The sequence below is a fragment of the Ambystoma mexicanum genome, chromosome 14 (assembly GCF_040938575.1).
Source record: "Ambystoma mexicanum isolate Mex_15411 chromosome 14, UKY_AmexF1_1, whole genome shotgun sequence".
Taxonomy (NCBI): Eukaryota; Metazoa; Chordata; class Amphibia; order Caudata; family Ambystomatidae; genus Ambystoma; species Ambystoma mexicanum.
Genome location: NC_090940.1, coordinates 182,866,848 through 182,878,877, shown reverse-complemented (window position 1 = coordinate 182,878,877; position 12,030 = coordinate 182,866,848). Strand labels below are relative to the sequence as shown.

Below are 12,030 nucleotides of genomic sequence, written 5' to 3'. Positions count from 1 at the left end.
CTGGAGAGAGCATGTGCTAGAGTGTTTTGGCTTCCGGTGATGTAAGTAATCCGAAAATCGTACTGGGCAAAAAAATGTACCAAAAGGGCTTGGCGTGAATTGATGCAATCCATAGTTTGCAGAACTTGTAGATTCTTGTGATCCGTTCGTATGATAAACGGATGTGCACCCCCTTGTAACAAATGCCTCCATTCTTCACATGCAGTCTTCATGGCAAGACGCTCTTTTTCTATGACAGAATAATTATGTTGGCTGTCAGTGAGTGTCTTCGACAGGTACGCAATAGGATGTTCGTCGGCATTGTGTTCTTGCAAGAGGACTGCGACTATAGCTGCAGCTGAGGCATCCATTTCCAGAATGCATTGTTTCTTTTGGTCTGGATGTCGCAAGATGGGGGCACTGCAGAACAGGTTCTTAAGTAATTGAAAATGTTCTTCTGCCTTTGGGCTCCACTGAAAGGGACAAGATGACTTTTTCAAAAGGTGAGTGATAGGTAGAACTGTTTCGGAGAACCCAGCAATAAAACGCCAGTAAAAATTTGCTAAGCCCAAAAATCTCTGAACGTCTTTGACTGTTGTTGGGACCGGCCATCGTAGAATAGCTTCTGTTTTATTTGAGTCCATCTGTACCCCTTGCGGAGACATAATAAACCCCAGGTAGGGAACTGAGTTGACACCAAAAACACATATCTCCTTTTTGGCTAGGAGTCCATTTTTCTTCAGACGTTCCAAGACTTCCGAGAGGTGTACGAGATGTTCTTGCCAATTTCGAGAAAACACCAAAATATCATCCAGATATACCACTACTGTGATAAACATGAGGTCAGAAAAAATGCGGTCCATGAATCTGTGAAATATGGCTGGTGCATTGACCAGCCCGAAGGGCATCACATGATACTCATATAGACTAAAAGGGGTCCGGAACACAGTCTTCCACTCATCCCTGGACTGTATTCTTAGTAAGTGAAAGACACTGCGTAAATCAAGTTTGTTGAAGACTGTGGCACCTTGTACAGCTTCCAAAATATCTGGAATGAGGGGCATGGGATAGTGATCCCTCACTGTCACCTTGTTTAGGCCCCAAAAGTCAATACATGGCCAGAGATCTGTAGAATCCCATTTGGGTATGAAAAAAGTAGGGCTCCTGCTGGAGATTTAGAAGGACTAATTAGTCTGTTGTGTAGATTGTCATCTAGATACTTTCTGAGCACTTCTTTCTCCTTTTGTGATAATGCAAACATTCTACCAAAAGGCACCAATGCATTTGGTACCAGGTCTATGTTGCAGTCTTCTGGCCTATGAGGCGGAAATGCCAATGGAGTCGTTTCGGCAAACACTGTTTCATATCTTTCCAAGAGTCCTGAGATGGAATTAATTCCTACCGCCGTGTTTAAGGTGCTTGTCAATGTCTTTGCTTCTTGGTACTGTACGGCTTGTAAGCAGTTCCTCAGGCAATAAGTAGAGTCAAAACCCAATTGATTGGATGACCAATCCATGCGTGGGTTGTGTTGGCGCAACCACGTGATTCCCAAAATGAAAGGAAAATGGGCAGCGCGAATAATGTTAAATCTAATCTGTTCCGTATGTTGTTGGATGGTAAGTTGTAGTAGTTCTGTGGTTTGTGTGATTGGTCCTGAACTTAAGGGTTTGCCATCTACACCCTCTACTGTTTGGTCCTCCTTGTGATCTATACGCTGTAGGCCCACCTTATCCACCCATAGTGTGTCTACAAAATTGCCAGTGGCACCGCAGTCCAACAATGTTAATGCTTCAACTAGACAGCCGTCCACCATCAGTGTCACAGCTAGAACCATTAGGCGAGAGTCTTCCGACTTGTCGGTGGATCCAATTGACATTGACACATAGGGACTGGAACAATCCCCTCGGTATCCCGCCCCTTCTAGGATCGAGGGCTTTCGTTTTCCAGCTGTCGAACAGGTATTTCTGTGCAGTTCCGAATCTGATGTTGGTCTGAACCACAGTAGGCACAGAGGCCTTGGTCTCTCCTTCTCTTGCATTCTTCGGGTGTAAGCGAACGACGTGCAGTTCCTATCTGCATAGGTTTGTCAGTCAGTTTGGAGACAGGCATTGGAGAAGGAGGAGAGGGGTTCAGAGTGAAAAAAGGACAGAAACGGCGTCTCTCTTGTTTTCTCTCCGATCTGAAGGGCAGCCGCAATAAATTCAGCAAGAGAAGCCGGATGTGGGGATCGAGCAAGTTCATCCTTCAGGTCTTCTCTGAGACCACATCTGAATATCACAAACTGAGACTGTTCATACCACTCTGTCTCTGTGGCCAGTCTCTTGAACGAAAAGATATAAGACAAAAAGTCAGCCTGACCCTGACGAACATCTAACAGATCTTCACAAGCTGCCTGAGCTATTTCTGGTCTTTCAAACGTGTTCTTCAGGAGATCTATGAAAACCCCAAAGTCTTGAAGCTCCGTTGACTAAGGGAGTAGCCCAAGCTAAGGCATTACCAGACATGTTTGATATCAGAAAGCCCACTTTGGCGTGATCCGTGGCATATGTGCGTGTTCTAAGAGTGAAATACACTCTGCAGGCGTCAAGTAACTCCTTAAGTCTTTTTGGAGCACCTTCAAAATTGTCAGTGGAGAGAACCATGGAAGGCAGGTCTGTGGACTGAGGTTCTCTAGCTGCCTCCATCTGTTTTGAAAGGTTGTTTTTGGCTTTGAGATTCTGCATCTCCAAAGAGAGGTTTTGTACAGCTGCTACCAGCTCTTGCAGCGGTTCAGCGGTTGCCATTTCAGGGGATGGTGGGGATAGGCGTTGCAAACTGTCAGTTTCCGTACTTTGTTCGTCTTTAACTCCCCAACTTCCCTCCTCCTCCTCACCTGAAAGGCTGGAGTCCATGTCCACAGGACTCAGTGGTCTTCTTGCTCTGTAATCCTTCTCTTTTTTAACCTGATGTCTAGGACTCACTCGGGGGGAAGCCACAGTGAAGGCTTAGCAGAGAGCCCACACCGTGACCCCTTCCCGAGAGGGACAAAATGGGGAAAAAGCCAGGAGTGGCTGAAAAAACCCCAAGGAGACATATTTCTGGAAGGCTTCCGGTTGGCAAGTGGGCTCCGTTGATGTCGTAACGAAGAAATGACAAACAATTCAGAATATACTCTGGAAGCAGGGAAGCAGCTAGCAGCGGAGACCAGAAGGATCCGTGATATAAGGCAAGAAGAAAAATGGGGAATAGACTGGAGCAGGTGAGGGGAAAGGGCGAGGAAAGCTCAGAACGAAAAGGAGAGAAGCAGGTGTGCCGTGTGTCAACACTTGAGAGCGCAAGAGAGTAGCTGACCAAGCGGGTTGCAACGCAACACGAATGAGAGTGGGCGTAGCTTAAGAACACTACGTCCGTGAGCGGCAGAAGAACTAGACTGCTAGGCATAGAAAAGAACGTGGTGGAACCTTAGCGTCCCCAGAGGCGGAAACGGGGCCATATGCGCCAGGCCATAGAACGGCGCATGACACTTTCAAAAGGGATAAAAAGACAAAGGTTATAAGAATTAAACACAAATACTTTCTCAGGCAGGGCAAATAGTTTCAGTTACTACAAGAGGCAATTCAATTCAATAGGCCTGGGCCAAAGTCAATGGATCAGTGTCTTGGATAGGATAGCACAGTTCTGGTAGTAAACTGTTAGGTCTTTGCCAATGTTCTTAGTAGTTTGCACGAAAAACAGTTATATGTCGGATTAGGAGCAAACAAGACTCCAAAGTTGGGAAGGTTTCACAGACTTTCACCGTGGCAGAGAGGATTTCTCAACCGCGTTTGCACAGTACCTTTGTATGAAGAAAAGCTGTAGCTGATGCAAATGTTCCTGGCACTTCCTGCAGATCTCGCTGTTCCTGGGCATCAGTCGTGGGGACAAGCGGGAGGACGTTGGGATGTTCCTGCACTGCATGGGGACGGATTCAAAAGCTTGGCAAAACGTAGGTTTAAGGTGTAAGTGCCTTAAAGTCCACAAACTGGTATCCTTCTCACTGGCTATCCGGTTTTCAACAGCACTCTGAACAAAATTCAACCAGTATGGAGATGGTTTCCAGGTGGCTTGCAAGTTGGTTGTTCCCACCAGCTCAAGGGAAGAAGTGGTCCTTGAAGGGACTTCTCTGTCGAGGGAGTTTTAGGCTATTCGGACCTGCAGCAGGGCTACACCGGGCAAACCAAAGGTCCAGGAGTTGCAGCAGTCGTCTTCCTTCAGCTCGTCTTCGGTTCTTCCATTCCAGTGGTCGAGTCTGCCTTCCAAGTCCCAGAGACCTGCTTTTAAACAGTTTTCTCCCATTCAAACACTAGAAGGACCTTTCCAAAAAGAAATGCTGAAAAAAGTAAATCAGAACCTGTTTTTACAGAGGGGGCTCAGACGCCATCCTGAAAAACATGGCTCCTGTGGATTTCAGCTACCAGAGCATTTAAACGTGTCGCGGTTGGGAAAAACATGGTAATACCACTGCCACCAGTCATTCTGAGAGGAAAGGGTAGCTTTTGAAGGCTACACGAGTTTTCTAGGCATTGAGAATACTACGTATTACCTTCAGCACACTGCTGTAATGCAGCGTGTGCTGGGTCTAGCAATTGAAAAAGACTAGCAAAGTCAATTTAACTTTACATTCACTGGGAGACAGTAGTCAGTCCCAGAGAAGGTATTTAAACCTTGGGAAGTCTGAAAGACATCCCTGTGGCACTGCACTGAGGGTGCTGTGTGACACACAAGAAAAAGATGATGCCTATGGAGTTGTCTAAATCTCCATATCCAAAGAACACAAAAGTAAAACACACATCAAAATACATGAAAGAGTGGGAAAAAAGGCTCACACTCTTTCCAGGTAAAACGTCCTAGAAATCCAGCAAAGTTGCTGGGGGTCTCAAAAGGTAAAGGGAATTAGCACATTTATGAGAATTCTCCCTAACACTCTCCAACCCTAAAAACTCTCCACTGGCTCCCGGTTGCTGCAAGGATCAAATTAAAATCCCTATGCATCATCCATAGGGCTGTCCGGGGCCGGCGACCACAATATCTAAAACTGGCTATGACTAAATGCACTCTCTCCAGATGTTTATGTTCCTCTGTCACCAACTCACTGCGTGTCAAGTGATTCGCTAAACAGCGAGCTAGTGGATGAACTCTTTCCTCGGCTGACTCCCTCCTATGGAACAGCCTCCCCTTTCCTCTTTGTCTTGAGCCGGATCTCTTAAAATTCCGGAAGCTTCCCAAGACTTTGCCTTTCACCTCTTCCTCCCCCCTCCCGCCCTTGCTAAACCCCACAGTCGCTGAGATTGGTGACCAGAGCCCTTATGAGCCTACCTATGTCCTGGCCTCCCACCCCCAATCGCCTTCAGCCTCTGCCCACAACCAGCACTTGCCTTAGGCGCCCACTGGCCAGTGCTATCACAGACCTGCACTCATTTATTGGCAGTTGACCACTCTCACCAAGTGATCTCTGCCAGTCACTTAACAATCTGCAACTTACTCCCTAGCACTTCCCTCCTTGTTACTCCTAGCACTTACTCCCCTCCCTCATCACTCTCTCTCTCTCTGAAATCACACGCTATGAATACTCACAAGGCCTAGTAGGGCTGCCTCTCTCTTTCATTGTTATATTTGCCTTTCATTCCCATGTTCCCTTCTTGTTGCCCTGTGAGCACTTTGAAACACATTTTACTTGATGTATAAGCGCCTTACTAATGCACAATAAAATAAAAGAAAACATAAATCCTGGCAGGAGAGTAAACCAGGAGTAGGAAGTAAAGTATCATTCCGGCAGGAGAGTAAACGAGGAGTAAGAAGATAAGGAATATCCTGGCTAAAGAGTAGACCAGGAGAGAGAAGTGAGACTTCTAAACAAGTCGAGAAGATAAGAAAATGTGTGATAATCCGGCAAGAATGTGATCCAGGATTGAGAGATAAAGAGGTATCCTGACAAGAGAATAAACCCGGAATAAGAGAAGGAGTGATATCCTGGAAAATGAATAAAATAGGAGCGAGAAGATAAGTTGAGTGGTGTCCTGACTGAGGAACAAATTAGGAGCGAAGAGACAAGTAGAACCTGAAGTGGTGAACCTCAATGAGGGAACTCAAACTCCTTTCAAGGATTGAGAGGAAAGTTACAAAGATCTTGAAATATATACAGAAAAGAAAAAAGTAATACAAGGGAAAATGTATACCCCAGAAGTAAAACCAAATTGAGAACAAGTATAAATAAGCAAAAAGACCTAAAAGAGAAGAGTCATTTTCCTAGTGAGAAGTGGAATGATATTAATGTGTTGAATGTTGAGAGTGAACTTTACAAAGGAAAATAAGTACTTTATCCAATACTATGGAACTGTAAAGAAGCAAGGTACTTTGAAGGAATAGAGTGTGGAAATGCTTCATCTAGAAGTGCTGGATACACTTTCAAACTACTATAGAAACAATAGGCATAGGGGAAGGGAGGATCCATTTTCTCTATCAAAACCTTTGTGGCCTAGCTTTTGTTATGCACTTTGAGACTTTATGTTGAGAACTTGTGAAACAAGCTACAGGCATACAGCTTATCAGAACCTCCCTATACACAATGTATTAAGTTTATAGTCTAAGGGTAAGATAAGGAATTTTGGATACAGGCTGCAGGGCACTTTTGTTTAATATCCTGACACAAATGTTCCATAGTTTTGTTGAGGTTGGGAAACCTCTCACAGTCATAGGGACTGGTCATGTTTTTCCCAACCATCTTATTATTTTCACAATAAAGGTCCTGTTGGATATTAAAATGTATTACTGTGCCCGAGTCTTACTCTTGATCCCTTACAGGTCCTACAAATTAGGCTAATTTGCAGTTCCGCAAGCCCCCTTTTTGTTGGTTAAGATCCTCCGCTCTGCCAAATAAGCCCAATCTGTTTGTGTGTCCTCCAGTACCCTACTATCCCCTAATTTCATTAACCCCCCAAAAAAGATGTTATACTTCATTCTTTAAATGTTTGTGTGTTCTGTTTCTACCTCCTCATAACAGTGCATAAAAGGAGAGTGCCTGGGTGTAAATAACGCAAATGGAGACTCTGATGGCCCACCAAATTCTTAGCTAATACAGAAAGTGATCCAGTCCAATTGTGCAAATCTTTTGTGAGATAGCGCATAAATCTAGCATAATTTATGGCTTTGTCAATGCTAAAGCATATGTGGCGAATGAAACGGAAATGCTCAGAGAATCGGCGCCTTGTGATGAACGCAAGGCCAACATATTTGGCTAATGATGTCAATGCATGTTGCGATAAGCTTAAAGAGGCATGTTTTTGAAAATGTCAAGCAAAATAGTCTTACCTGGTCCCATAACGCAGCAGCCACTTGGTCTATTACTGCTCCAAGCTCTCTGTATTCCCCAGAGTATCTTATGTATGCCCAGGTGCATAGGGTGATAAGGGTCAAACCCATTATCATGTTGCATAGACTTGCTATGATGTCCAAGCCAATGAATCCTGTAACACCTGCAATCACGTAGCTAATGAAAATGACCACAAAAAGAGTTGCAGGAGTACGTGCGGCATGGAATATGTTCTTGCTGTCATTGTGCTTGATATACTGCACGTACAGCTCATCAATTTCATTTTCCAGTTGTTGTAGGTAGCGCCGGCTGAACTCTTCTCCGCCCATTTTCTTTACCCCGCGGAACAGCTTGACAGCTTCTTCTTTGAGCTCCAGGTGTTTGCTCTGTAGATCACTAGGTGCAAGGAATGGCCGGTCTCCACCGCAAACCTGCATTAAAAAAGCGATAACAATCAAGCCACAAGCCATTTGATGAGGCAAAAAGTATACATGTAAAATAGTGATTCCGGTCACACATTTCAATGTTTATCACCATCTTCTTTCCAATCAAATGCAAGAATATGAAATCACAGATGTGCAAGTGTTTCAGCTAATGACAGTTTCTGAACAGTGAGTTACATACTGCACATTTCATAAAGCATATACTGGTTTAAGCTGACCTATCTGTGATGCCACATGCTCATTGCCCATAGATGCCCAGATGTTATGTTATGTTAAAGGTACTTATATAGCACACCATCACCAATGGAATTGGTCCCCAGGCGCTCTGGCGGATCTGTAAACAGGAAGGAGGGCGGGTAGGGTTAGTTGAGAGGAGGTGAGTAGGAGAGTGGGAGAGGTGGTGTGCTTTTGGCAGCTTCAGCTCGGTATACACATAGTCCTGGGCTTTGATGCTAGTATCGGATCGGGCGAGACCTCATGTGCTGTAGGTGCTGTTTATATGTTGTTGATGCAGTGTGGTAAAGTGCATGTGGATTTCTGGGAGAGAAATGGTTGCGTGAGTTTTGTGTAGGTTGAGTATGCAGAAAATTGAGGGTTGGGATTAGGGGGGTCTGTATCCTGATTCAGCTACTTCTGGTTTCGTTTGAGCTGTATCCCTGTGGGTGGGGTTGTTGCTGGTTCCTTATGGGCCGTCTCGCTGTGGTGGTGCTGAGCGGATCCAGCTGTATCATAGTGAGTATTGTATGGAGTGATAGGTGTGTCTGAACCTTTTCTTCGGGTGTGTAACTGGGTTTGTACTAGCTATTCTCTTGTTATCTAGTGTGACACTGGTCAGTTGAAGCTTTGAATGGTTCAGGGTCAGAGTGCTGTTGATGAGGCATCCTAGTACATCTGTCTTGGTCAGCCTCTGTATTCAGTCGTTAGTTTCCTTCTATCATGACTATCTTTCAGCTAGTTCTTTGGTTTCTGTGGGGTGGCTTCCTTAAGGCTATTGTTTAGTTTAGTTGTTCAGATGCAACCCAGGGTGGTAAATGGGGGGATTCACTACTGCTCTCAGAGTCCCGCCTCAGGCAATTCTGGGGATCAAAAGCTGACCAGGTTATGGAAGGATCATTTATTCTCCGCAAGGAGAGATGTACCTAGTGAGAGAAAGTAAAGAGGGTCTGAAGTCATGTTCAGGTGGGTCTTTGATTCTCAAGGGGAAGGCACCCAAATTAATCTGCACCAGAGGATATATATTTAGGAGGTTCAGAGGGCAAGCAAGTGATTTTCCAAACTCTTCAGACCCCACTCCTGGGTCCATGTGCAGATAAGTCTTGAAAATCATACACACGTTAAGTGCGCAAATCCTTCAATGGAACATAAACCGGAGACAGAAACAAATCCAACAGCAGCAAAAGGAAATCACAGGCATTGGGACTCGATGCCCACTGTGGCCAATGCTGACAGCACACGATTATGCTTACCTGGAAACAGGAGGCCCCTTAACACGCATCATAAACACAAAATTGAACAGGGTGAGTTTGGATACATTCGATTTCTCTCCATATATCTTTTATTTATTTTTAAACAATTTTTATTATTTTAAACAAACAACACTCCAAACATTACAACCATTTCGGACGTACATTTTAAAATTGAAATTATTACATTATTCCCTGCTCTCTTCCGTCCTCCCCCCTCCCGCCCCAAAACTTTGAGCCGTCGTTTCCGTGCCATCTACCTGAGCATCTTCAGGTGTCTCAATTATCATTATCTCATCCTGGTCTTCCGTATCATGATTAACCTGGTGGGGGTTCGCCATCGAGGTCACCAGTTGCCTCCAGGCTATCAGGGGGGCTACCTCCTCCTCCCCTCCTCTAGTGACTGCTTCGTACCAGACCGCTGTTTCTGCTTCTGCCCATTTCAGGAGGTCTGCCCACCACATCTCTACTCTAGGCCTATGGGCCGCTTTCCAACACATTGCTATTCTGCGCTTGGCCAAAATATTGGCCAAGTCTTTCATTTTGCTAATATGTTTTAGGGTACGTGGCCTGGGGAAGCTCCCCAGCATGCATGCCCAAGCCGACTCCACGTCAAGCACCACCCCCCGGCTGGCCATTTATGTCTTCAGTTCCACCCAGAACCTCTTCACCTCTGGGCAAGCCCAGAACATGTGCAACAGCCCCGCCTCCTCCTCCCCGCAACTGGAGCATTTCTGTATAGCTGAGCCACCAAACCTGGCTATTCTGCTGGGGGTCAAGTACACCCTGTGGGTGATATATAGCTGGATCTGCTGGAGTCTCGCATTCCGGGACACCTTCTTATGGTATTTTTGGGCTCTATCCCATTGTCCCTCTGTCATGGGTTCACCCACCGCCCCCCCCAGTCAAGCCTCAATTGGGACAACTCCTTCACCGCCTTCGTACTCAGGAGTTCGTATATCTGAGATATTTCGTGCCTGCCCTCTGAGACATCATACATCATTTCTAAGGTGGCATCGGGTTCTTCTGCAAGTACTGTTTCAGGCCACCTTTCCCTCACCCGTTTCATGATCCTGGTGTAAGTGATATATTGTCCCCTATTCACCCCAGTCTCCTCCAGCAACATTTGGAATTCCACTGCCTCCCCCTCTTGCCATATGTCTCCAAGGGTAGCCAGGTCCACCGGTTCCCAGTATCTGCGGACCCCTTTGATCAGTTGGGAGTCTTCACCACATAGCACCACCAGCGGGGCCTGCAGGGAGAGCAGGTCCGGGTCCCCCACAGTTTTCCATGCTCTACGCCAAACCTCCCAGCCCAGCCTCAACAATCGTCCCATCTTCGCCACTTTTGTCTTATGCAACCATACTGTCTCTTTTAGAAAGTATGGGGACGAGTCGCCCCGCAAGAGCCTGGCTTCCGCAGAATCCTCTGCGGCCAACCAACTGGATACATATAATAGTTGTCCCGCCAGGTAATATAATTCACAATTCAGTAGGTTTATGCCTCCTCTGTCACACAAGTTTTGTAATTTCCACAGGGCCACCCTATTCCTGGAATTATGCCAAATGAAGCCCCTACACTGGCTATGAAGTTTAGCAAAGAAGCGTCTGGGGAACAAGAACGGGACATTTACACAGAAATGCAGCAGTCTGGGTAACACCACCATTTTGAGCAGCGCTGCTCTTCCCATCATGGCCAGGGGTAGTTTGGACCAGAACACCATGCTATTTTTTATCCTTTCAACAGCTTTCTCTGTGTTGTGCTTGTGCTCTGCTTCTATGTTATGGTATATATTTATGCCTAAATATCTAAACGTCTCGGTCTGCCAGGGTATCTGTAAGATGGGCAGTTTTTCCTGTGGAACACCTTTGTTCCTCCCTAAGGGGAATATGCTGGACTTCGCAGGGTTTACCGAAATGCTGGAGAGGGCTGCGTAACTGTGCATCACTTCCAGCACATATTGCACGTTCTCCTCTGGGTAGCGCAGATAGAGGAGCATGTCATCTGCATAGAGTGATATCAAATGCGTATTTCCTGTCGTTTGTATCCCCACCTCCCCGTATTGCTGCCTTAGGCAAACTGCCAATAGCTCCAGCGCGAGAATATACAACATGGGCGACCAGGGGTATCCCTGTCTAATCCCTCTGCTGAGTTGCCACTTATCAGAAATTATGGTACCTGTTTTAACCCTTGCAATCGGGAGCTGTATAGCATTTTGACCCATCTAATATACCCCGGTCCTATCCCATACCCCGTCAGGGTCGCCATTAGCCACAGCCACCTCACTGAGTCGAAGGCTTTGACCGCGTCCAATGACACAATGGCCAGTTCGGCCGGGTCTTTTTCAGTATGATCGATAATGTGGTGAAGCCTCCTATGGTTATCCGTAATATGTCTACCGGGGTCGTATACCGTCTGGTCCGGGTGTATCAACTTGCCAATTACTCGCTTAAGCCTATTGGCAAGCACTGCCGTGACTATTTTGCTATCTTGATTAAGCATCGATAAGGGTCTGTAGGACCCACAGTCCGCATTTGCTTGCCCGGTTTCAAGAGCGGGATGATCACTGCTTCACGGAGGGATTCCGGCAGTTTCCCTTGTTCGCAGGCCTCATTAAACATGGCCAGCAGTGGCTGGAGTAGCTCCTGCTTATATGCTATATAGAATTCACTGGGCAACCCATCCGACCCAGGCGCCTTACACGTGGGCAGATGTGTGATCACTGCGTCTAGCTCGTCTGGGGTGATTGGGGCCTCCAGCTCCGCTAGCTCTGAGTCATCTAGGGTGGGAAGCTCTAAATCTTCTATCGTGTCCTGCA

At 46.1% G+C, this 12,030-nt stretch overlaps 1 protein-coding gene across 4 annotated transcripts in view; it reads right to left on the bottom strand.

The window, feature by feature from the left end:
* ATL1 (atlastin GTPase 1) overlaps positions 1-12,030 on the bottom strand; it is a 390,297-nt gene that overhangs the window by 48,708 nt on the left and 329,559 nt on the right. For all 4 annotated transcript variants that reach the window (XM_069638885.1, XM_069638884.1, XM_069638882.1 and 1 more), the window contains one exon: positions 7,306-7,737. In XM_069638885.1, the coding sequence (XP_069494986.1) occupies positions 7,306-7,737 (432 nt within the window). The remainder of the gene's footprint in view (positions 1-7,305; positions 7,738-12,030) is intronic.